Source organism: Falco naumanni, chromosome 10, assembly GCF_017639655.2.
Source record: "Falco naumanni isolate bFalNau1 chromosome 10, bFalNau1.pat, whole genome shotgun sequence".
In the NCBI taxonomy this organism is placed as follows: Eukaryota; Metazoa; Chordata; class Aves; order Falconiformes; family Falconidae; genus Falco; species Falco naumanni.
In genome coordinates this window covers 19563505-19589527 of record NC_054063.1, presented here as the reverse complement: position 1 = coordinate 19589527, position 26023 = coordinate 19563505, and the positions used below count along the sequence as shown (strand labels likewise).

General features: G+C 46.0%; 1 protein-coding gene across 6 annotated transcripts; it reads right to left on the bottom strand.

Annotated features, from left to right (window-relative positions):
- Positions 1 to 675: 675 nt before the first annotated feature.
- On the bottom strand, positions 676 to 25998 carry DEAF1 (DEAF1 transcription factor). Of its 6 annotated transcripts, none has more exons than XM_040607897.1 (13): positions 25030 to 25998; positions 23861 to 23958; positions 23320 to 23449; positions 22271 to 22417; positions 21303 to 21442; positions 20521 to 20586; positions 19500 to 19626; positions 17551 to 17679; positions 16654 to 16782; positions 11998 to 12248; positions 4611 to 4676; positions 2742 to 2831; positions 676 to 1385 (listed from the first exon to the last, which is right to left on the bottom strand). In XM_040607897.1, exons 1-13 carry the CDS (start codon positions 25334 to 25336, stop codon positions 1281 to 1283), a joined length of 1785 nt encoding a protein of 594 aa, XP_040463831.1. In that variant the 5' UTR covers positions 25337 to 25998; the 3' UTR covers positions 676 to 1280. The 6 variants fall into 6 exon arrangements, 4 of the variants coding, with proteins under 4 accessions (XP_040463831.1, XP_040463832.1, XP_040463833.1 ...); XM_040607898.1 differs by having other exon boundaries at positions 676 to 1111; XR_005829840.1 differs by lacking the exon at positions 676 to 1385 and having other exon boundaries at positions 2773 to 2831; positions 4611 to 4881.
- Between the last annotated feature and the right edge of the window lie 25 nt (positions 25999 to 26023).

Genomic DNA, 26023 nt, shown 5'->3' with positions numbered 1-26023 from the left:
GACATAAGTATTTTCAGGTGCTTTTTTCTCTATTAGTACTTTCCTGTAACTCTGCACAGAGTTTTCTCCTTCTGACAGCATCTGTGGTGCTGGATTGGGTCACCCCATGCTGCAGTGGTGACCCTTCTTGGGGTGTAAGCGAAACAATAACCCTCTTCAGCCACCAGTACAAAACTAGACTGAATAACCAGAGAGGACAAGTAACCCCTCGCATTGCTATGCCTGCGGCTAAAAAGCATAAAACCTACCCAGAGGTGTCTGCTGAGAGTCCTCCAGCCTGGGGCATTAATCTTCAAACATGAATAAAGGTGCCTGATCAACCTAAATTATTAAAGAAGTACATGAATAATTAAGTTATTTTGTTGCAGTGAATGAAACAACTTCCTAATGCTCACCACTTCTGTAATTAGTAACTACTGAAAGTCAGTGACAGGACAGGACTCTATTAATCAGCTTCACTCTGGGCTTGATCAGATCTGATTTTGGCCAGATGGACACGAGCCGCAGCCCTGGCGCGGCACGTAGTGATACCACGCTCCCCCCGCTGCACAAACACCTCCCAGCCGGCCTCCGACAGAGAGTAAAGACATGTGTAACTGCAGCTGCGTTGTAGCTGCACCAATTACCGGTACGTTAAAGTGCTGCTGCAGGAATTAAACAGGACCGGCGGTGTGCTCGTGCTTTCACCGCATTTTATTTAACAACATGTCATTTTTCACTTATATTCAAGTACACAAGCTCTGATGTGTTCCAAATTTGCCCAGCACAGAGGGAACACAGGAAAAAATAAAAAGGCCTTCCACTGGCAAACTAAGAATTTGTACTGACTTCGTCACGCAATTAAATAAACCAAATGAAGTTCGTTTCTGTTTTCAAACCAGAGGTAGGGAGGCCCAGGGAGAAGGATACACCGGCAAATCTCATTGCAGCACCTGCTTTAGATCCATCTCAAGAGAGATGAGGAGATCGCTGTAATCCACACGGTGGAGGTTCCAGTCTGGCAAAGTCAAAACTTCCTGAAGCCGAAGGTGGCTCCCAGCGGCCAGGCTGCAGTTCGGCGGGGTTGGGTTTTCCAGATGAGGTTGTCACAGTCTCTGTATTGTCCCAGGTTCTGGAAGAGGATCAGGAGTAGGCAAATGCTGTCACAGTATCAAAAAGTCTTTCAAAAATGAGTTCGCTAGTGAGAAGAGTGTGGTGGTAAAGGACAGGCTGTTCACGTGGGGCTGCCGAGCCAGCCGGCCACACCGCGCTGCGCATGAACGGTACAGAGGTAGGTTTGCTCACACGGTGACTTTCTCTATTACGCTGTCTGTGACGTGCACCTCGTTGGCCTGCACCGTCACGGTGGCCGACTGGCCACAGACGTGCTGGTGGTCCTTCCAGTCCTGCAGGGGAGAGCAGATGGAAAGGCCATGAAGGGACAGGGCCCTCGGAAGGCGCGCAGCCTGCAAAGGCACGCCGGGCCCCGGCAGAAGCCGTTTGAGAAGCGCCTTCCCCAGCAGATGGGCTGCAGCAGGTCCCCAGTGCTCGCCCAAAGACGACTAACAAGGGATGGGAAAGGAACCGGCTGGGGGTCAGTGTTAGAGGCAGGAACAAACCGAGCAAAATGCTGGCTTCCCAACCCAGCCCAGCCAGGACACTGATGTCAGGGCACGGAGAATTGACTAAACCAGAGTCAGAACGTTGACTTAAAGCCTCTCCTTAAAGACAGCTCATTACAAGCCCCCCTGAAGGGCAGCACCATACAGGGGTCTCAGTTGAGCAGCAGCAGAGGAACACAGCCCCCGCGGAGGCCGCCTGGCTGCAACTCCTGGGCTGAACTAACACAATACTCCTCTGACTTGCTCAGCCCAGAGGCGCACATCACGGCTCACAAAGGTGGGGGAATCTCAAGGACCAACAAGCACTTCAAACTCTCTCACTCTCTTGCGGTACAGAGCACCAGCTCCAGCCATGGGCAGATGCCCCCTCAGAAGTGACAAGCCGTCTAGGAGGGGGACAAAAGGTGACTGCTGGGTGCCATCTCCCAGCGTGCTTCGTGCCGAGGACAACACAGTGGCGTTACTGTCCCTGAGATGCCCGGGGAGGCAGCAGGCAGACCCTGCAAGGTTTCTGCAGGCAGCATTTGTTTTGTCTTTGGATTTGTCATCTTTCTGCCGTGCAGACAGGGAACTTGGCCACTGTCGCTTTGTTACAGGCAAAAAGAAACAGTCAATATTCTTTGCTGCTCAATACACCTGACCGCAGCTGATTCAGACCGAGCTCTGGCAGAACCCTATCCCCCAGCTAAACCAAATCACCCTTTACTCTAAAGCAGGGCACCAAGGGTCTTACAAGGGACCTGTGCAAAACACGAAGCACAGCACCTTCCTCTGCTGTACTTCCTTGTACCTGTTTCCACCTCCCATGTTCAAAATCATACAGTTCGTCCCACTGTATCATCTGTAGCATCACAAATAACGTGAAGAACAAGGGAACTGTGTCCTCAGTGACACAGCAGGAGCGCAGGTACTGAGGAGCATTCAGCACACCAGGAAGCACCAGGGAAGGGTTGTAAAGGTGCCCCCAGCTAAGCAGCCCCACACAGTGAGGTGCCTGCACCCTCATTCCCCATGTGACTCTGACTTTTAGATCACCTTCAAGAAGGTGCCTGCAGATCTGGGGACCTTCCCTACTCATTTGATCCGGGCTATCACTCCTCTCCAGACAACTGAACCTGCAACTCACCAACACGCTCATACCTTCCGCTGGCAGAAAGTGGAGCAGTAGTTGACTTTGTGGCATCCTGTGCACTCGTTCGTAGCCTCCCGACCGCAGTTGACACAGGACTGCTGTGAAAATGGACGGCAAAGCAACCACGTCAGAGATAAAAGCAACAGAGAGATCACCAAAGCCTCATACAGGTGCTGTAATATGACATAATGCGGGAGCAGCAGTGAAGCCCCCATTTCCCCATACATCCTCCACACAGGAACACAAACAGGCCCAGTGGCTTCTGGATGCACCTTCAGAGACCTGCTCTCCCTGCCATTTTAGGAGGGATCACCTGGGACATGGAATGCCCTTTCTGGTGGGCAAGAAGCCCTCCAAAATCGTGTGTGAGACACTGAGCGGTCATGGAAACCTGCCCACAGCACCACAGAGACGCCTCCCGCCACGCAGGGCACCCATCGGCCGCAGCCAGGTCGCTGCAGGCTCCAGCAGGAGCCCGTCTCAGCCAGGGCAGTTGTATTCCCAACAGCGGTGTGCGGGCTCTGCACAGGCCAGCACCACCCGAGCTTGGAGTTTATCTCAAATTTAAAGTTTTAAAGGCAGATTTGGTTGGTGGTTTTGTTTGGTTTATAATCCTGCCTATGTCTGAGAGAGGGTCTGAGGAAGGACAACAGGAGTGGGAATAAGAATGGGCTCCTTCAGTTTCACTCTTCCCTGTTTTTAGAGAGGAACAAGGGACGTGCTCCCATGGGCTGAGCAGGCTTGTTCCTTTGCCAGTCAGCAGCACGACTGCATAGGCAGCGTCCCGACAGGAGACAGAAGACAGAGGAGTAAAATGAAGGCTATAACAGGAGCAAGGACTTAAACCTATAAGTAAGGCAAGATAGGATACACGGATGGAAAATCACACCTGGTTTTTAAAGGGTGTTTTGTGTCTATCGCTTTCATCTTATATCAGCGACATCAATTAACATAACCTGTATATGTGGTGGAAATATCATTGAACTACCACAAAAATAAGCACTTCACAGAGCATTCCATTTCCAACTCATCAAATTACTGACAAATCATTAGCACGTCAGAGCAGCAGTGCAAGGCTATGACAAGAAGTGTTTCTCGGCTGTGAAAGTATCACAGGCGTCTTTAGTTCCACCAGCTCCTCTCTTTTGAGCACAACCACCCTAACGATCGGCGCCCTGATTAACATCACACCATCATCTCACGTGGTTCATCACACCATCTGCTCACATCTCACCAAGGTACCTACAATTAATAGTCGGTGTGACTGAACTGTATTTGTATTCCTGGTGTACAGCCGGGGATTCAGGCCACCGCACAGGGGCTTCAAGCTGCTCGCTGGGACTTGCAAAGCCCATCCCAAAGGGACATTTGATTGAGGCTGTTCATAACCTGACAGTGGTGGAAAATGCTGAAAATACACAGTGCAAGCAGCAAGCGGAGATCTTGGAAAGATATTGAACAACACAGACAGCTGTAAGGGGTCCTGAACCAGGGGTCCGGAACTACCTCAACTCACACTCTCATTCTGAAAGGCAGAGGGAATCAGGCAGGTTTGAAAACCAGGACACAAAGGAAGAGAGTTCCCTTCCTACCACACCTTGGTGCCAGGCATCCCTTCCAGCTGCCGCCCTGTGGCTCGGAGGTGAGTGAGGGGGATTAACCTGGCCAGGTAACAGTAACGGACTGTGCAAACCTGCAAGGCTTGGGACAGACGACACACTCCGCTCGTGCAGAGCGTTACCAATCTCTGCCAGAAGGCAAGGCCAGATAACAGAACAGACAACTTCCACAGCAATGATAAAAAACTCCACATCTTTAAATGGAACGAGACAAAGAACAAAAGACTCTTCATAAAATATGAGGCGTCCCCAGCTTACCTTGATGATGATTTCTGGTTTCCCATCCACATCTTCCGTTTGTTGAAATAACTGGTTCTGATATTGCTGCAAGGAAAAACACACCAGGCTTGTCATTTCGCAGCCAGAGCACGATGTGAGGGGTTGAAAGGGTGCTCTCGACGGAGGGTCCTGGCACTCAGCTTGCTTCTGTCAAGCCCGACGCCGCAGTTGCAAGAGGATAGAGCGGAACCTCGCTGCTCCCTTCTAAGAGAGGGGCACTGTCACCTTATGTGCAGGCAGATGAAGAAGCCTGTGAGAAAACGGCCCGAGGTGACAACCTGCCAGTTAAGTGCAGATTTACTCAAACCCCACTCTCCCCACTCCATCCAGCCAAGCACTCCTCTTCAACATGGGTGGCTTCATTGCCACAAGGGAACTGCATCCCTCCCACGCAAGAACCAAAGAAGTTGGCAAAGGAAACGGGAGGAAAATGCCAAGGTAACAGGGCCAAGTACCATCTTCTTGGGCCAAATTTTGCGTCAAGTCCAGTGATCCTAACCCACTAACGGGCAAAAGGAGTCTGGAGGGATGGCATAGCCCAACAGAATGGATTAGGAAAAAAAACCCGAAAAAACCAGACAAAACTAACAGACCCAAGACTTAGAAACAGCATCAACCATAACCATTATTCCTCCTTTTAAAATAAAAGTGCTTTCAAATAGGTTTGGAATTAAGCAGTCCTCGGTAGGTGACTTTGAAAGCACGCTTCAGGTGTGGCAGATTTACTTTGAGCCAGTTCAAGTCCAGCTGGGTGCTGCTCCACCCACTGCCTTGTCACACACAGCAGCCAACGCTGCCGAGAGACAGGAGCCCTAAACCAAAGAAATTCAGAAATTATCCTGATCTGATTATGTTCTAACAAATTTATTTGGGACAGCTATAAAGTATGAAATAAAGCCAAACCCCTACCTTCAGGCAAAGCAGGTTTATCCAGGAGTACAACCCAACATATAAGGAGATTAAAAGCTTAATTTACAAGTGTCTCTATGACCTGACATCACAGTATTTATTCTCCTGTGAAATCACAACCATCAAAACCTTTATATCACCATGACGCAAATTCAAATTTAAAAACTTCAGGAAGATGAAGGAGGCAGCAGGGAAACCTCTCGCCGTGGACCGCAAGGGGTGCGACTGGGTTCTGCCTTTATTTGACAAATAGACCAGACCAGGCTAATTAGCCAGGCAGGAAACACGGACAGCATCCCCAGTGCTTCCAGTACTGCGCAGGCAAAGCGTGCATTGCCTGTATGGAAACTTCAAAATTACTGTTTTGAAAAGGAAAATTGTGTCCACACACCATAAGCATTCTTGTGAAGACAGGGAACACAACAGCAAGCTTGAGAGGGGGTCTCCAGCCTCAGAATCAGTCCCGCTACATCTCAGGAAGAAAAGTACCTTGATCCTTGAGAGAATCATTAACAGTCGTGAGCACCGGCCTGGACAAGCTGGGCCTCAACGCCTCGTGCTGCAGCCTCTGCCCTCTGCCACCCTGCACAGGCAGGGAACTGGGCTGACAGGGAACTGCAGATCCTTTGGGAAAGATTCAAATGAGCTTTGCACCGTGAGGTGAAAGACAAACGACCCATGCTAAGAGTACTAGCCTAGGAAAACCGCATGATGTTTCTAAACTTCTTTTTAGTGAAGAAAGTGGAAATACAGATGCCAAAGCATGCAGTGAGCTGGCACTTCAACCCATCTTGAAAACCTCCATACAATCATCCCAGCTGGTACTGTCCCCTCTGCAACAGCCCATGCAGACAGCGCCGGGGCTGGACACACTGAATTCCAGTTCTGATAACGCACCAAAGCTCCGGAATTCAAACCATTTCCACCACCAGACTCCACTTCACCCTCTGCAAGTGTGGCTAATCCTGTTTTCCAGGGAGATTGCCAATGAGAAAGACACCAAGAGGGAGTCCAGCCACCTCTGTCCTTGTCTGAGTCACAGCAGCTCTTCCACCTCCACCCTCAGCCCCCGAAACCTGCTGATGGAAACCACACATTAATCCCCTCCTGTCTCCTTTCCATCCAGCCCCATAGCGAGTCCTGGTTCTGCACAGCCCATGCCATGAAGAATTCAAGCCATGCAGAAACTACAGAAGAGGAAAAGGTGTGGTAAGAGAGAGGATCAAACCAGACACACACAGATCTCTCAGAAACAGCTCCAGAAAACCGACAAACTCCAATTCTCCACTGTTTTCACTGCTACTTTGGAGTACAAGCCATTATTTGCTTACTAGAGCTACATTTCTTAAATGCCCAACCCTTTTTATGTTAATTTCATACTCTCTAGCCCTGAATTGTTTTAATCTTTCTAAAAAAATAATTCAGATGGTCCAGCTGTTAGCTGATTTAATCTTTCACCTTGTTTTTGAATGGGCTGGGTTCCGAAAGCATCGCTGCATTACACAGAGGACTATTTCAATTCAAACACTTTGTGAGATTTTGACACATTCTTTTTTACAGAAAAACTGTTTAACACATTTCCCGAATGCCTTTATAATCTTCCAGCAATGTCTTCCGGCACAGAATTTGGTGACTTCATATATTCTTCCCCTCCTAAAGTTTATCTGACATAAATGATGGCTTAATGCACACTCAAAAAAATTACATTGCCAGACCTCTGTGTACTGTCTTTAATCCACTGTTGGGACAGTCCTGCAAGTCATCAAATATCTCTTGCAAGAGACACTGAGCCCTTGTTGCCCTGCTCACCCTCTTCCTAAATGTTTGTCCCTAAACCAAAAAATGCAGTAAACCCAACGTTCAGATAATAACCAGAGGATCAGATACACTCAGTCACAAGCTAATTAATAACGACAGTGGAGAACTTTTTCTTAACAGCTGCATGAGGCTCTGACAGAGCAGCTGTATCTAATGAATCCCATGCAAAATGCTACAATTCAAAAAAGCCTATAAATATTTTGATATTTTCATTTTTTGCAATGAGCATGACACATTTTAGGAGTTGATATAAACACTGAGCTGGAGGGTTTGTGGTTTGCTTTTCTTTCATAATGTTATTCCCCAAGACTTCGAAGTAACACAGATCTAAGATACGTTTGCTGTTTGCGGATACAAAGCCGTGCTCAGGCCAAGCACAGCCGTATATGCGCCTGTTGCTAACAGACGGAAAGCACAAGGCTTACATGAGGCTGTCACCGTTCCTTAAACGGTCAGCTCCACACCTGGAACTGCCTCTGTGAGGGCTCTGCTTATTAATTAAGGAGTTCGCATCATTGACAGGCACGTGAGAGACTGCAGACAGCGTACACAACAGGAAAGGTATTGTTAACCACTTTCTTAGACTCTAAAACAATTTTATTTCAAAAAAAAATTGCAGAAGAAATATTTTCATAAATGCCAGAATTGTAGATTTTGGGTTTACAAATTGCCCTTATTTCTAGGACTTACAAGGTTAATGCTTTTTTACACAGCCTTTTACCCAGAGACCCTACCACTCTGCAAACTGGCATGCCAGCCCTCCGTGAAGGAAGCATTATCCTTACTTTAAAGAGCAGGCTCTGAGGCCCAAAGAGGCCAAGGACTTACCCAGGGGCATCTAAATAACTTGTGGCAAAGATGAAAACAAAGTTTGGAAGAGATCCTCAGTCTTGAAATTTGCCCAGCAAACCATGATCCTTAAAACAAATTTACAGAAATCAAAGAGGACAAAGATAAGCAACAGAGTGCATGTAAGGGCTTCCAAATGACAAAATTACGTGCAAGAAAAACCTCTGTCAGTGAAGCAGTTTGCTCCAGCACATGGAATCTGTTTTTTTCTTCAGAACAGCTAAGGATGTCACCAGTCCCTGACACACATGTTATACGGCTGTGACCGGACTAGCAGGGAGGCAGAGTGAAAAACACCCTCATGTCAGACATGAGAGAAGAGTGGAAGAGAAGTGTATTTTTCCATATTTTCTCCTATTGTCCATGCAGATGGGCATTTATATTCCATGACTGTACAGCATGATGCCTAAACGCCCACCACTTCCCAATTCAGCTCCCCTGTTGTTTTTAAGAACTCTGTACCTAGGTATCGCCATGTGTTTGGAACTGCAATTAGGTATCCTACCCTCCTGCAAAATTCCCATTAGACATGCCACCCTAAGGAAGAAACGTGACTGCAGATGCTTCTGATTTGTGCTGCATTTACAATTTTTTATGGTTTTCACTTGCTACATTTAGCAGATCCCCTTCCTACCACAATTCCTCTCTGATGTCAGCATTTCCTCCTTCAAAATGATATAAACAACAGGAATAATGTATTCCTAAGACTCCTTTGAATAGTCCTGGATAATATCATTAGCAAGTGTGACCAGAATGAAACAGTGATGATCTCACAGATAAGAACATCAGTGTACAGGCAGCACAAATGCCTCCCCTACTGCAAGGCAGCTCAGAGCAAAGCCTGCCTTCCACCGATCAGAGCTCTGTACCTCCCACAGGCACTTACCACTGCTCAGTACAGAGTACAGCTTCTGGTACTTACGGCTAAGTCAACCCAAATACTGCTACATGGGAGCAGACTGGCTCACTTGTGATGTTTACTGAACTCCAAACCCCATTAAATAATAAGTATAGTAAGTGAAAAACAATATAGTGAGTGACTTGCAATATACAACAAGGCATACAAGCTGTCACTAAAAATTCTTAATGCTTAATTTATTGCTCTCTAGGAAGACTGAAACAAAACTAGCACACAACTAAGTTCTCCTGCGTGTTCGTTGCTCTTGCGACCACTTCTCTACTCTGCTTAAACTTGGGGCCACTTCAGACTTCCTCTGAAGGGCAGGCAAAGACAGTGCTGCCCCAAGCGCTGCATCTTGCTTTCTGTTGGAAGGCAGAGGCAATCTCCCTCTTTCGCAGGGGTGGCAGAGGGATCTGCTCAGGGATACAGACAGTTCCAAGATCAAAAGTGCTTGACCTCAACATCCCCAAGAGCTAGGACGCTGAACTGGGGGAACGGCTCTGCACTACTCTGAAAACTAAAGATACCTGTTAGTTACGGTCATGGCAATGAAGTTTGTGTATCCAGTGGGAACCAGCCTGCTCCTAATAGATTTCTTTAATCCTGCGATGTATTAAGTCACTCTTCCAGGAAGAGCTGAGTCCACAGCTCTATTATAATTTAATCTGTTGTACAGCCTTTGCTCTGCAGCTCTGATACAATGACACAATACTTCACTTCTAAATACCTAGGACCATCCCACTGCACAGAAATTCTGCAAGCTGGTGGCTTTCCTACAGAGCAGCACCCACACTGCTGTGTTCACCGTGTCCGCTCATGCAAATGGAGGAGGTGGCAAGAAGATTCCCCCCGTTAGCCCACACAAGTTCTGTCAGTGTAACAAACACAAAGTGGTGATAAAGCACCTTTGTATTAGGCCAGCAAAAATCAACAACCAGCAAGGCAGGCAGACACCTCTTTCTCCCTCTCATATACCTTAACTGTTAAAAAAATCAGCTTGACCACACACACATACTTCGGGTGGGAAAGAGACTTGCATTACAAATCAGGGAAACGTTCGTGAAAATCGGAAAAGCACCTTTGACCAACACAAAAGCAGACAGCCAATCATTTGACATTTATTGTAATCATTTCCAATGCCAGCCCTGTACCCCGAAACCCAGAGTTTTGTCCAAAGACAGAATTCACTAGAAGGAAATTTAGAAACAGCTACCTGTGATATTGCCCAGATGGTTCCAGAAGCTAGCACACAGCTGCAACCTTGAGAATTGTTATTTGGATTTTTAAAAATGACCACCATGAGCAAATGTTTTTATCAAAATACAAAACTGTTGAAGTACGCGTTACACAGTAAGAATGGTAAGACACACAAGTTGTATAACTGGGGCTTCAGTAATTACTGGGAAAGGGGCTTCCTCTGGAAACAAACACGTGCTCATCCTTGCCTTGTAAAGTCAGCACTTTAATCAACACACAGGAGTGACTTTAACTCCTGTTCGCAGGGCAAGAAGAAACTAGAAGCACACTGAAGTGAGTTGGATTTGGATCAGAGGGTGAGAGGAATGGACTCTGAACAACCGTTCCAGAAACCACTGTAAGGATAAACAGAAGGGAAGACAGCACATAAACTGGAAAAAGAGCAGAGCGCGAAGTTAAACAGAGTCAGATGTTCACCTCTACACTGTGTCAAAGCTTCCATTTTTTGGTATCCCATGCTCTACAAGCTTTTTAGCAGCAGATGGCCCAAACCTGGACAGCAGCACAAATACCCGTTGTGCCCAGACGGAAGGCAGGGAAGAATTAGACTCTCATCGTATCACACACCTGCACATCAAGGATGCAGCGTACAGAAGAGTTTAGCAGAGACAACGTGGCAAAGAATATCAAAGACGCTGCAAGGACTGTCATAGGGGTTCTCAGTTCTCAGCAAAGTCTTCCCACACACATTTCTTCAAGGTCTCTTGCTGCACACTCGTGCCTATGAATTCAGTGGAAAGCTGACGTTAGCAATAACGCCGATGGCAACAGCAGATAGTGTGGTGTACAGGAAGGGAATTCACCAGCTACTGACTGTGACACCGCCTCCACAGAACACTGCCCCCCACCTCTCTCCCTCAAGTCCACACCAGCAGCTGTGGATCTGTGGGAGAAGGGGAATGCATTCAGCAGTGCATGGAGCCAAATTCAGGGTGCATGCATAAAGCTGGTGTTAAGAAGAATCCAGGGTTCCTACCATGCATCAATTAAAGAGAAGAAAAGCAGGGAGAACAGGGCAGACCTGGCAGCTAATCCCTTACCGAGGAGAGAAGGGCCACTGTGTACAAGGCAATGCTCCTGTAACGCCAGCCGGCCTTGCAGTCTTACCACAGGACTCATGCAAGATCAGCTTTGCTTGCACAATGCTCAGTAAGACACCACTAAATTTTACCGCTTACCTTCCCTATGAACTCCTCGCTGGCTGTTCTCTTTATCTCTCTACCTCTTCAGGCCATCACCATCACGCCTCTTTGATAGCCTCACTCACCTGACATAAAGCAGCCACTGCGCGGCTGAACGCTCACCATCTTTCCGATACCGGGGTTCAGTGCTCACATCTCATAAATTTAAGGATGGTCGATGGGACAGCTCAGGACTGGTAACACCAGACAGTCTGTATTACAAACCTCTACGCACAGCTCCTGGGCTCCCAGAGCAGTCTGTTCCTCTCCCCGTGATACAAATAATTCAGGAAGATCTCTCTTGCTAACACTGCTCTCAAGACACTGAGAAATGATTTCTAAGGGCTACCACTGTTACAGCCAGCGAAAACCAGCGAGGTGCTACTCTGTTCAGCACTCAGCCAAAAAGATGCCCTTGGCTGAGTCATCTGACCTCCTCTGGCATAATTACCTCTTTCCTCTCCACATCAGCTTGAATTTTTGCTTGCGTAACAGCGGCCTCGCGGAAGGAGGAGCTGGCCTGTTTAGCCTGTTCAATGAGAGTCTTCAGTTGCTGGGCGGTGTTGAGCAATGAATTGACCATCTCTTCCAAGTACAGCCAGCTCCGCTGCTCTGTTACTTCTAGCCCATTCACAACTGAAGGGGATATGGCTTTGGTGGGGGTCGTGGGGGGCACCGCCAGGGCAGGGAGCGAGGTTAACACTGAAAATAAAGAAAGAAAAATAATATATATAGAATTAGAGCATTTCATTTCCATAAAGCTGGGGCTGGGGGTGTTTGTTGTTTTTATTTTTTAAATATGTCCTGCAAAAATTTCCAATCCGGCTACATTTTCACTAAACAGACCCTACCTCTTGTGCCCCAAAGCGCAAAGAATTGGTCTGTGCAGAACAAGCTTTTGGGGCACTCTCAAAGCCATGGGACAGAAGAACATGTACTCCTGACCCTACTGTTTACTCTGGGAAGGAATGAACACCTCCAAACTCTACTGCACAATTCACAATTAAGCAGTAAAGCAGCATTCCCAGGAACTCTTCTGCCATCATCACAATGTTCCACTTAATGTTTCCCTTAACTATTGCTAAGTAAGGTTATGAGGTTTTAAGACCAAACACAGAAATACCCTGATGTCACTACACAGATGTCAATTCTCAGGTTGCAGAACTACAACAGGCACAGATCCACACTGAACTTCCTGAATTCTGATCTTAACCATAACCCTGGCCCAAGACCAGAATAAAGCCAAGACTGTTATCATCACCTCAAAATTACAGGTATTACAAACATGAGCTTTCCAAAACCACCGGCTGGGAAGCCCTTTAAAAACCCCCTCCATAACTGCAATTTCTTTGGACCCCTTCATCCTGGATACTACCCACAAAACAAACTATGACCACAAAAATACACATACCACGCTGAAACACCAAAAATTTTCATAAAAGGTGTTTTTCACAGCTGTATTTATCAGTTTCAAATATCCTGGGTATTCTGAACAGCAATGCTCGCTGCAAGCTCTGAAACCTCTCCTTGCCTAATCCCAAAGGTGAGAGCGCATGCGTACAGTCCAGATGGAAGTTCTAGCTTCAGACACTAATCAGTTTTACACTGTGTTGGACAGTTTTCAAGAAAGACACTTCTTGTCTATGGCCCTTTCCTCCAGCATCCTAACCACAACCCTTCACTCTTGTATAAACTAGAATGCTACAGGTATGAAACGAAATACAGAAGCACAAAAGCACAGCAATATTTACTCCAATACTCTAAGAGACATTAAAAGAAGAAAAAAGCCCCACTAATTATTGAGCTACTGCAGCCTTTACATTTTCAGATCCTAACCACAACCTTTACAGTAACCGCAGTGTATAGGAAGCCACCAGAATGAAGCTAAACTCCTGTCCTGGTGATCTAAACACACTGTCCTTGAACTCGGCTCCAATTACGGGGGCTCTGCAGTCCTCCCTTTCCCAAAGCCTGTCAGAAAATACAAGCCCTAGAAAACCAACAATGTCTGCCTTAGCCTTACTTCTGCCAATGTTTCAAAAACCAAGCAGTTACTGTGTCATTGCAACATCTACTTTCCACAGCACTAGGTTTGCATATACACTGGGAGACCACAGTATGAGGAAATTAAATCTAGATTCAGGAAGCCAACAATACACAGTGTAATCTCACCTTGGGCAACATTTCCAGGAATAAATGTTATCTGGTTTTACAGGCCTTACTTTTCCAAAATTTAACTCTAGCGATAAATACCATCTGCCACAAAATTACATCTGAGACATTCACATTTACCAGCAGCTGACTTCTAAAATCCTCACTAAGTTGTTTTTTAGCAAAAAAAAGAGAGCACCAACTTTAGTGTTGTGCAGCCTTATTACCCCAAAATCTATTGATAGTCTGTTTCAGGATTTTCCCTCACATCTTTAGATAAGCGTTTCAAAACAATTCAGCACACAGAAAAAGCAGTAAGTACTGTGAGCTGAGAAACAACATTCCTTCCTGGAGAGTTCTGTGCTGTCAAGGGAAGAGCTGTTAGTATTTCAGGTACCAAGAGTCAACTAGTTTCCTTGATTTTTTAAATAGTCAGTGACACATTCGTATAATAAACACAAGATCATTCCAAGTGATGGACACTGTGGTCCTCTGAGAAACGTTGAACGGAGCTGGGAATGTAACTTCAGTAGCACCGAGCCATTTAAATCCTGTCTGCACCCCAACAGTGTCTGCTTTTCCTTTAGAAGCACTGTTCTTTTAACACTTCTGCCAGGCAGCTTGTCCTCCAGCTCCCGCACAACTGAGGCTACGAAAGATAATGCACGGAGAATGTCTCTGAGCATCTGCAGCATTCCAAGGAGTGCCTGCAGACAGCTGCAGCCACTGCTGGGTTCTGACCACTGTTTTCATTAAAATGGACCATGATTGGAGCCATTTTCCTTGAAACCAAAGTTAAGAAATTTACTAAGCAGGAAGTTCTTGGAAAAAATGTGGAGGCTGAAGTGCCCCAAAGGCACTTTTAAATCATTTACTTTATCATCAATCTCCTATCACAATCCATTTTGGATGTCATCACAGATACTGGCTTTCCTGTCATGCTGGTCTGTCTAAGGTGGTGCCACCAAGGAAGAAACAAGCCCCAAACCTCCCTCACTGAAGGATGGAGATACAGAATAGCAAACTGCACAGCCTAGTTAAAAACAAAACCCAGCAGACTTCCCCCACTCAGGAAAAAATCTTCTTGACTACACTTCAAATGGTACTTGAAATTCAACTGCAAATACTGTCCGTCCTGAACAGCAACTGGCCAACACAGCCTCCTGCACCAGGCTGTAATTCCAGCAGTTCCATTCACAGTGAACCTCTCCTTAGTAAAGCATCTGCAGACAAACAAGACTTCTTGCAAGACTGCACTGACTATCTTCCAAGACACTAATTTAAGTGTATTAACGCTTTAACCCTTTTCATGTCATGCCTGGTCATTTTTCATGCAAGCAGCAAAAGCTGCAAGAATCCAGCACAGACGTGGGGAGAGAGAACAAGCCTCAAAACCCACAGTACTGCAGGTCACCGTGTGTTAGATCATGACCTTCTCTGACAGACAGCATTGCAAATTCACCACACAGGCAAAAGGACATTTTACGCTCAATGGCCCTTAATTAAAATAGTAAGGTCAAACAATGTGCACATAACTGGCACAGAACTATTTGCACTTAGATATGAGTAAGAGATAAACTGGTCTTCTATCAGCAGCTGTTTGCAGAAGAGCCTTTCCCACTGCTACATTTCCAGCACAATATTTATCCCAGCATGGCATTTGATAACTTATCTAACAGGAATTACTTCCAGTTCCTCATTTTGGCATAGGTACATCAGTCAAGAGAAACTATTCACCGGTGAAAAAAAGATAATAAATGTTTAATTAGCAACATCAAGATCTCAAAAACCAACAAGATTTCATTCTGGACAGAGCAGGAATGCACTGTGCTGCCCTGAGTAAGTAAAAGGTCATACAGAGGGAAGAACACAGGCTTTAAAAAAGAAAGACTTTAGACTGCACAAAGGAATACAAATGTTTACACGTTCTTTTCTTGATGTCTGAGAGAACAGCAACAGGGATCAAAACCTGCCTGTCTTACAGCTCCTCTGTGTCAGCAACATCAGTATCAGAGTAACTTAACAGAATTGCAGAAATGAGAGAAGAGCCCACAAACCACCTAACTCATCAGGCTGCCAGCGGCAGGCTATTCTCTGCTGTATCTCTTGTCCAGGGTCAATAAAAACCACACAAAGCAAGAACAACACTCCAAGTTTGCAACTCCAGTGTCTTCAACACTTCCAGTTTCCATCAGTACAGGCAACACTCAAATAGCATTGTAGCGGCTTGATGTATCAACCGGCTCTACAAATGAAAGGTCATTAAGTTTACATAATATAATTTCATTTGAAGAGATATCTGATAATCAGTTTAACCCATCCTGTCAAACGCTGAAGGGATGATATGCATTCATCATTTTTCATACTGTCTTGTCTGGTTTTCACTCCAGAGCCCATCTGACCAGAGCAGGGCAGGCTTTCATTGCACTTGTTAACCAGCACCTCTCACCCCTGCACGAATGTCAGCATTAAGGGATGGAAAACAGAAACTGGATGTGAGCACCACACCAAACCAGCCCAAAACTGCCTCAGCACGTTTCAGTGGGTTCAGAAAGAGATGTGAGAATGTTTAGAAAAGCTTCTGTGACATAATTTTAAAGGTGATGGTCTCCTCAGACCAAACAGTAAATAAATGTTTAGCCCCAGTGCCCAAGTGGCAACAAAAGCCTTGAAGCAAAAGCCTTAGGAAAGACAGGGGGCTGCAAGGTGATTTAGGAAGCAGGATCACAACAGCCTCCTCTGGTAGAAGCCAACAATCAAAGTTCTCAATAATGCAGGAAAAAACTTTTCAGAGTGGAAAACCTGCTTGTCCAAATCTTAACAACCACAAAACTTGTAAGTGAAACACAGCAAAGTTTATTTTTCTGCCTCAATCTTTACCTATACTGAGAAAGAAGATTAAAAAGTAAATTCAGGCACTGCTAACTGACTGTCACGTGACGGAAATAAAACATACCAATTTTGGGATGAGACGTTGGCAGTGCAGCTTCTGGAAAAGCTGAAATCTGACAGTTGTCCTGGTAACTCGGATAGTGAGGCTCTGGGTGATTGACCCGGCAAGGCTGCTGGACATTGGTATCCTGAACTGCAGAAGAACAACAGCATTGTGAACCACTGCGTGACAGCTGTCAGGCATTTCTTATGCTTTCACCCAGATTTTTATTATCTTTTATACAAGTTCCTATACTTTATGGTAAATCCAAGGGTTGCAAATGAGAAACAGTAGCATATTACACAGCTAGCAAGCAAGGCAACCTTGTAGTGATTTCACCTCCCTCTGCTATCATTAAAAGGCAAAGCTTTACTTTTGGCTTCCCTCCTGCACACCTACATATTTACAATAACCACAGGACTCCAAACTATGGTTCTCAGAGCAGGATAGCTCCCTCAGCAGAGCTCACAACCCCAGGTATGAATCAAACTGAAATATATGTTAAGCATTTATATGTTATTTGATTCATTCTGGCATTTTTCATCATTTATTCAGCGTTCTTCACTTAGTTCCAACACTCAGCTAGGTGTGTGTGGGGGGGTTGTAGTATTTCAGGACAAAGGAGGAGTGAAAAAAATTACAGCAGTAACCATAAACCCCTAGAAATCAGCAGGAGTGTACACTGGCAGCTGCAACATCTGGACAAAACTTTTAACTTCTTTTGTGCAACTGGTAAGATTTCAAGCTGCTGAAATCATTTCAAAGGAAGGACCGCAGGTTACATATATTCTCTCTGTAAGGTCTTGAGAAATAAATCCTTCATGCAGCATTCAAAATGCTTCCTCCCATAGCAGTGGGCGCCCAAACCTTTTTTTCTCTCCTTCTCACAGGTATCTAGCAGACACACAGTTGAACTCTTACCAGTGGCTCCAGTGAAAACATCACCCTGGGACGGACTTTCCGAGATAATTGCTGTGGCTTCCACTGTCGATGCACGATCAAAGGTCAGAGCACCAGAGGTAGTGATCTGTCCAGAAGGAGTCACGGTGACTGGAAATATTAGAAGTACTTTCATAATTAACACTCAGCGTGGAGGCCTCAGCTGTTCAGCTGTTGATACCCCTGTGCTGTCTCATCCAAAGTCAGTGAACTCACACATCAGTAAATGGCCTGTGAGAACCCAAGTTTGGATCACACCAACGACCAATACAATTGAAAATGAGAATAAAAGCCCCATTTCATGGCTTCTGCTGTCCTTCTGCAGGCCTCTGTTTCTTCTGTGGGTGTACGAGGCCAGAATGCTCACTTACAACATAACATCTCCTAAATCACCAGCTTCTTAACGATTGTATGAGCAGTAACTCAGCACCTACCATAAAGGTTCAGTGGGGCCACAAAACCCATCAGTCTCTGGCTGATCCTGATTTATTACAGCTGTAGCAAGGGTGGTTCTTACTACTTAAATTAATAAAAAAAACCTGTGGAATCCAACTAATTGTATGCCAATTTGGTTAGCTCGACAATTTTAGCTGTCTGTCTACACAATGTGATATAACGTGCTTGGCCAACGCAAAGAACAAGTCACAAAATCCTTTTGGATTAATATAACTGAGCGGCTCCAAAATATTTCAAACCCTTTTTAAACAGGATTAATTAATCTGGCACCATTAACTGGTAATGGGCTCAGTCAGAAGGATCTTTTTGCAAACAGTAATTCCATTTTAAGACATTGAAGCTACAGATTCGTGCCTGGTGAAATAATGTGGCTGCTACCAAAACAAGCAGTCCTCCCCTCCTGCACTGCCAGTGTGAGCAAATGCGCAACCTCACAGCACCTCACATTAACAAACCAATACAGATTAAACCTATTTGGGGAATTAAAAAAAAAAACAAAACCAACTAAACCACAAAACAACTCTACAGAATCCTTGTGTATTTCTCTTCCTACTGTTGCTGTTAATCTAATCTGTTGTTTTTTGAATTTCTGTTGCTTCTTCCTCAATTCACTTTGTAATGTTACCATCCAGATGACGCTTGTGTGATGAGAGCAGGAGGACACATGAATGTGACTGGCAACGTGTGAGCTGGATGAGCTTGCAAATTAATTTCTGTTCTCACACAGATGGTTTGACAATCAAAAACAGTGAGTAACAAAGCATGTCCTGCGTGCTAGAGAGGGATTTGCAGATGAAAGCCTCACCTTCTGCCTCTTTCATTAACGACACTGAGGCTGTGTATTTCATTCCAGCTGCTTAGTGCCTACTTTTCTACATATTTCAAGAAATAGCACAAATCCTATTCATAGCCCCCACCAGCTTCCAAAGGACCAAAGGCAAGCTCAGGGGATGGAATGGGGATTTGTGGCAGAGCAGAAAACCCTCCCCACAAACCAATTTCAATAGCAGGAAATGTCTCAATTGTCATTTGTGAAAATGACCTATCTGAAACCCACTACAGATCAAAGCCAGGGCTCCACAACTCCCCCTGAACTGTCAGGCTGAGAGAGCAGGTAGCGGTGGGAAATACAACCCAGATTTCTCTCAGAACAAAGTATGAAACATACTGCTCACTGCCAAAGTATTTTAAGAAGCTTAAAACCACGTGGCCAGGAAGTCTAGAGTTGCACTTTTTCCTACTCAACTTGCAGTCCAGATGTGGCAACATTATTAAATTCTACAGAATAATTTAGGTAAAATTTAGGTAAAGACACTGAGCCAATAAAACTATCCAATGAAAAGGAAGTGGCAAAAAAAGCCCAAAACTTCTTTTGTTGGCTAATTCCAAGGGGCCACTGACAGACATAAAATATCTAGTGTAGCAATTCTTCATCAAAACAGAGAAGCAATGTTTACCAGGAGAAAAGAACCTACATGTAGTAGCAGCTGTTGCAGGAAGCAGAGTGATGTTTTTGGGGCAATCCTTCTTCACTGGAGTTGCAGGTATTTCACTTTCTTTTTTCCGCCTTTTATATGGTACAAAGAGTCGTACAGGGCCACTCTAGGCAATAAAAAAAAAAAAAAAAAAACACAAAGAAAAAAAGGGAAAAGAAAAAAGGAAAAGGCATTAGCTGCGGCACCTCTTTGGAGACTTTGGGTTTACTCTTATCTTTTCCAGACGCAGCTAAGGTCAAGCAGCACCTATCTCTCATGGAAGATGTGTGGTTTACAACAACTAACCAAACCCCGTACATTTCTCCAAACCAAAGGAACTTTGTGGAAGAAAAAACACTCAGCTCCCTCCAGCTGAAGAGGCACAGATCCAGCCTCTTCCCACTATTACTTAAGGAGCGGAACTAGTCAGAGGTGGTGGAAGAGAAGAGTGCAAGAGTGAGGAGAAGGCAGGAAACAGTTAGTTCAGGTCTAGGAAACAAGCAAATCATCCAGTTCATAGCAGAAAAGAAACACAAAACACTACTTCAAGTCAAGCTAAAGACTTCTGCTTTCAGGACTTTAACCAAATTTTTGAAACAAACAAAAAAGCAAAACCAAACCAAACCAACCAAAAAATGCAAGCAGTTTAATATGAAAACATAGATGCAACATATAGTATTACATTACTTCCATATAAAAACATTTTTCCAACTCAAAAAATTGAAATTTGAGTAAAAAATCACAACTAGCTTTGACATCCCCAAAAGGCATTTTACATAAATATGTTCTTTAGAAAAGAAAAATGAAGAAAAAAGCAGTAACTATGATCCAGTTTTACTGAAGCTACTATGCAATAGCACTAGCAGTTCCTTATCTCCTTTCTTTGCAGCAAGGACAAAACACACTGCGACCACAATACCTGTGAACATTTCTACGATGCTCTTGACCTGCTCGCAAATGTCTGTGGCTGCTTGACCAATTAATTATTTTTAAACTAATGGATGTAAAGCCTTCAACTCACCAGAGTCATGTCGTCGCAGCAAGCAGCACAAGTACAAGAGGCAGCATGAGGATTTAAAATCCCATCCTGAAATTAGAAGATTACTAGTTCAGCATTAGTCAGCAAAACTGAGGGTGTGACTGCACTCTGCTACAGGAATCGGACGTCTCCCAGAGAAACGTCCCCATTCCCTCCCTGCAGACTCTATACAACAGAGAGACCAGCTCCCCTACACCATAGTGATGGGGTGAGCGCACAGGAGGAGAGTGAAGGAAAACCAAACACTTTTCAAATGAAAAGGCAAAGATATGTGAATCTGAGACTTCACAAAGTTTCTGCCCAAGCAGAAATCAACTGTCAGCCTAATAGCAATGCCAAGTTCTCCACAAGAGTCCTGCACAGTGCAGGAAATAAAGGACTCAAAGTCATAATAAATGGTGCAAGTGAAAACTGTTTGTCCCGCAAACAGAATTAAACAGATCAGGTTACTGAACTACAGTATCATGGGTGAGAGCTCACTTCTCAGTTTCCGCAGTACAGCTCAAGGCTGGACTTCATCCTGCATAAACTGCAATCCCTTTTCAAGTACAAGCAAGATCTGTATTGTGCTATTTGGAAACACATCTATAAAAATTCCTCTCACATCACTGATTCTCAACCAAATTAAAATGTCACTTCTGAGTTGCCCCACAGCACCATCACACAGAGGCAGTGCCCACAGCTCAGACTGCAGCACTGGGCAGACTCTGCCCAGACTCGGCCTGCCCCTTCCAGCAGAAAGGAGGAAGCAAACTTAACCTTACGTGAATAAGGCACTGCAGTGGCCTCCCAGCATAGCGGATGCTCCTCTTCCAGTCTTTGCTGCTGGCTCGTCCTGCCATAGCTTCAAATTCAGTAGGGCTGTACCAGTTGTCCCCTTGCTTGATGCACCTACCACGGCCACCTGAAATACAAGAAATTGTTAGTACAAGTTAAGAATCATTTTGCCACTTTCCTAAAAAAGTAAATACTGAAATTGCTGGAGAAAATAGCAGTTAATCTATAGCAATCACCAAATATGCCCACCTGCTACCTCTCATCACTTTAGGATAACCATGCCCATTGATTATCTTGGCTATGACAATGACTGTGCATGTTTAGAGAGCTCCAACTTTGGGCCTCACCAATGCATCAAAAGGCTGGAAAAAATTACTCATCCACATGAAGGGTAAGTCTGTCTTGGATAACACCATGAATATAAACCTTTCCTTAATTTGCACTTAAATTTCTAATCCTTCTGGTCGTAATAAAAACCCTCCATCCATGAAAGCAGCACTGTGCTGTGCAGTTCGGCTTGCCAACAGTTTCTGCTGCTGCTTCTTCAGCCTTCCCACAGAGATAAAAGAGAAGAGGAGGAGCTAAGGCAGCTAAGGAGTCCCCTTAGGAGACAAGCTCTCCATCTTCCATTCCAGCAGGGATTCTTTATAGAGATTTGTAGAAACACAGGCCTACTTCTGAGACAAAAAGAACATTAGAGGAGTCAACCTATTACCGGGGAGACTCACTACACAGCAGCCTGTATCTTCACAGATTTAAGAAAAAACATTAAAAAGCCTGTGAAGAAAAAGCAAAACAGAAGAGAACAATAGTATCAAAAGGGACTAGGCTGGATAGGAAACTGCCTTTTTTTCCCCCCTCACAATGGGCCCATAGAAGTAGTGTGAATAAAAGAAGAGTGCACCGAGTGAAGGTGGAGCAGTCACACTTCCTCACCCAAGAAGGTCACTATTACCTGAGCCGAGTCTGTTTTTATACAGAATGCCGCTGATATTCCGGCACCTCACCGGGAGCTCATTCTCATACACAGATGGGTCCCAGTTGTACTTGGTTCCAGTTTTTTCCTGGACGGTTGTTAAAGGAGTAGGAGGAGATTGCGGTCCTTTGAAAAAAAGAAAAGAAAGGTGACAGCAACCAAAAAGCACACTGACTATACCTTCACACACTCAGTTTGGCTAGGGCAACAGCATCAAGCAGTTAACTGAAACAGCTGAAACCTCTCCGCAGCAGTGTGAGTTACATGGTGCACCGCAAAAAATTGAGCTTGAACACTCTGAAAATGACAAAAAGAAAAGAAACTGCATCTTAGGGAACACACTCTAACAGTGCACTAAATGATGAGGTTGTAACCTGCAGTGGTGTAAGGAGCTGGCTGAATCTTTCCCTTCCCAGAGGCCGACCCTGCAATGCATTTTTAGATCCCTGAAGGTTTGCCATGTCATTTGATGTGCAGAAACTGCCAAGCAGCCCTGAACAAAACCTTAGCAATACAGACAGAATCATAGAGTATCTCAGTCTCAAGTTGGAAGGGACACATGAGGATCATCAAGTCCAACTCCCTGTTGTGACACAGTATCAGCAAGCAGCCTGACTGGAGGTAAAACTATATTCAAGGACCCTTTAAAAAGAGCCCAAGCACAGAACTAGGAGATTTACATTTTTATTATCAATATTGAAATGATCCATCCGCCTTTGGGGGTGAGATGGGGGTAGAAAGCCAACAGCCCAGCAGCAGGGCAAGATTTTTCAAGATGCTTATTTGCAAGGGTTAGGGCAAAGAATAAGAAAATGAAATATATCTGTGACAGGAAAAAAACCCAAAAAAGTAAGCATTCTTCTACTCCCAAGAAATACAAGAGGTACTGCGTGAAAAGGTAACAAACAATCCTTACAAGGCAACTGCACAATATTAGGCACGTTTTTTAATCCTAGAAACAGAATGAAAAGTGGAGAAAAAGCGACCCCTGCAGGAGAATGACACTTCAGAAACAGATTGCCTTATACCTGGTGTGAGAGGTGCTGACGGCCCCTTTAGCCCTGTGGTTTCCACAATGCTGCCGTCTGTGTGAACCACTATGAGAGTGGCCTTTTCGGTATTCAAGCTGTCCCCAATCTGGAGGGCTGTTCTCCCAGACTATAGAAGAAATAAAGAGTTTAAATTGATAAAATTAAAATAGCAATGTATTTTAGATTTCCCCTAATCTTCTCAAAGGTCCCCTCAACCACCAACCGTATGGCAGTTACTAGGTTAGTTTCTGAGCTTTCAGCCAACCAAATCCAAAGGTTACATGTTCCAGGTCATCAGTTCCATTACAGAATAAGTATATGCAGGGGGGAAAGGTAAAAAAACCCCAAAACTCTCCAAAGTGATAGAAGAAAAAACTGTCTGTCCCCCAGCTAATGGTTTGGTGGCTTAAAGCCTGTATACTGCAATGAAAACCTATCTTTAACCTTACCACAGCTCAAACACAAACCGAGCTCTTCATTTACACAAAGAAAGTACGTGGGACTTTGCTAAGGCCCTCAAATGAAAGGACAAACTTACCAACACATGTCCTGAAATTGAAGCTGCATTTGCCACAGATGTAGTGAAAACATTGTCTGCAGAGGCACCAACGTTGGCTACTGTCACTGTGGTGACTTCTGAAATGTAAAACAGATATGAAGTTAATATTCTGCTGCATCCAGACAGACTGATAAACTGGTAAACATAAAAAATATAAATGTATATAATTGTGTTTCCTTCTTCCTATTCAAAATTTTTATTTTGCATGACACCTTTAAGTTGTTACAAACACAATCATTATGTTTTGTAAGATTCAGGCTGAACATGCTTTAAACTCATTGAGACCGTAACAGTAGTTAGCAGCATGTGATGAACTAAGGGGAAAAAATATTGCATCTGTACTAAAAAAAACCTGAAACTGTGATGATTTTTATGAAAAGATGGGTGATCGGTAAACATCAAGATAAGAAGAACAACCAACACTCTCGCTGCTATATACTCATTTCTAGGCTACCATTATCTGTACACTTGGTCCAGGTAAAAACTGTCCAAACATAACAACCAGATGCATCCATAATGTACAGCATATTTATATATGCTGCATATTTAAATGGCCTATTTATGCTATATATAAAAATATATAATAAAAATATACTTATATATTTAAAAACAAACATTATGTATGTGGCATGTCTTTTTACATATGCATAAATATAAAGCACGTATGTATAAAAACCTAGCTAAACCCAGAGGTTTTTCAGTACCACACGCAGGGTAGGACTGATGCAGACAGCCCCCCAGGTTCCGAGGGGCTCTGTACCACAGTCCCCCTCCAAAACCCTGCGTGTTTCAGGGCACTTTGTTAACGGGACACAGGGCCAAGGTCAGTTTAGCAGTACAAAAGCAGTTCTTGCTCATTTTACTTCACGTTATGTGGTGCAAAAGCGAGGAGCGTGTGGTTTCCTAGGAGTGTGGGAGTGACTTGAGCCTCAGCTTGCACCTGCGCTTTCCTCACTGCACTCCTGAGGTAAATTACTGCATTTGTACGCCGGTGTACGCCGGGCAGGCGGGGGGCGGCGGGGGCAGCCCTGGAGGTGGCCGAGGGGACAAGGAGCGGCCACGGCCACGGCAGGCTGCAGCCCCGCGGCGGCCGCGGCTGAGGCGACGGCACTGAGGGAGCGGCGCATGCGCGCCCCGCCCGCCCTGACCTGCGAAGGCGGCGGCGGCCTCGTCGGCGCTCGGCAGGGGCTCGGCTCCCATCTCGATGTGCTCGGCATTTGCCGCCATCACCGTCACCGCCGTCACCTGCGCCGCCGCCTCCGCCTCCTCCTCCTCCTCTTCTTCCTCGGGCTCCGGCTCCGCCTCCGACTCTGAGGCTGCCGCTTGCGGTGGCGGCTGCTGCTGCTGTTTGGGTCCTTCTGCGGCCGCCGCAGCCGCCGCCACTGCGGCTGCCGCCGCCACTGCCGCCGCCTCCGCTAAGCCTAGCTGCTTTGCCGCCGAGTCGGCGTCCTCCATCCGAGGCGGGCAGCGGGAGCCGAGCCCGCCCGAGCGGGCCCGCCGCCCGCCGCGCCCCCCCCCCGAGCGCCCCTGCGGGTCTCACGCGGGGGGGGGGGGGGGCGATCCTCCGAGGTCCCTCGAGCGCTCTTCGGCGAGCAGCCGAGCGGTGCCGAGCTCGCCCGAGCGCTTCCGAACGTGTTCACCGGGCGGAATCGAGCGCTTCCGAGCCGCTTCCGATGGTGCCCGAAGTGTCCCGAGTCTTGCTACGCCTCGTCCGAAGGCGATCGATGGATCCCGACGAGCGGGGCCCGCGTTTCCTGCCGGCTGGCCAATCCCAAGGCAGGACGCAGCCGAGCCCGGCCGAGTCCGTAGAAGTGCGGCCCGAAGCGATACCTGACAGATCGGGTGGGGAAGCCGAGCCCGCCCGAACAGGGCCGAGTCCCCGAGCGGTCCGGCCCAGAGGGTCGAAGAATCCCGAGCTCGCTCGAGTCTTTTCCGATCCCGCCCGAAGGCGGGTGAGGCGGGCGCGAGGAGAGCCGAGCTGTGCCGAGTCCTCTCCGATCGCGCCCGAATTCCCCTTCGCCGGCCCGAACGGAGACGCCCGAACGGGCAGTGCCCGAATCCGCCCGAAAGCGACCGAACCGGGCCGAACGCTCCGATCGCACCCGAAGGCAGGGGGGACGGGGGGAGGGCAGCGAGCTCCTC

Coding starts and splice junctions, on each gene's coding strand:
- DEAF1 (XM_040607897.1), bottom strand. CDS start 25,336: ATGGAGGACGCCGACTCGGCGGCAAAGCAGCTAGGCTTAGCGGAGGCG. Junction 19,627..20,520: donor GCTGCGACGACATGACTCTG/GTGAGTTGAAGG, acceptor TTTATTGCCTAG/AGTGGCCCTGTACGACTCTT. Junction 12,249..16,653: donor AACGTCTCATCCCAAAATTG/GTATGTTTTATT, acceptor CTTTATTTTCAG/TGTTAACCTCGCTCCCTGCC.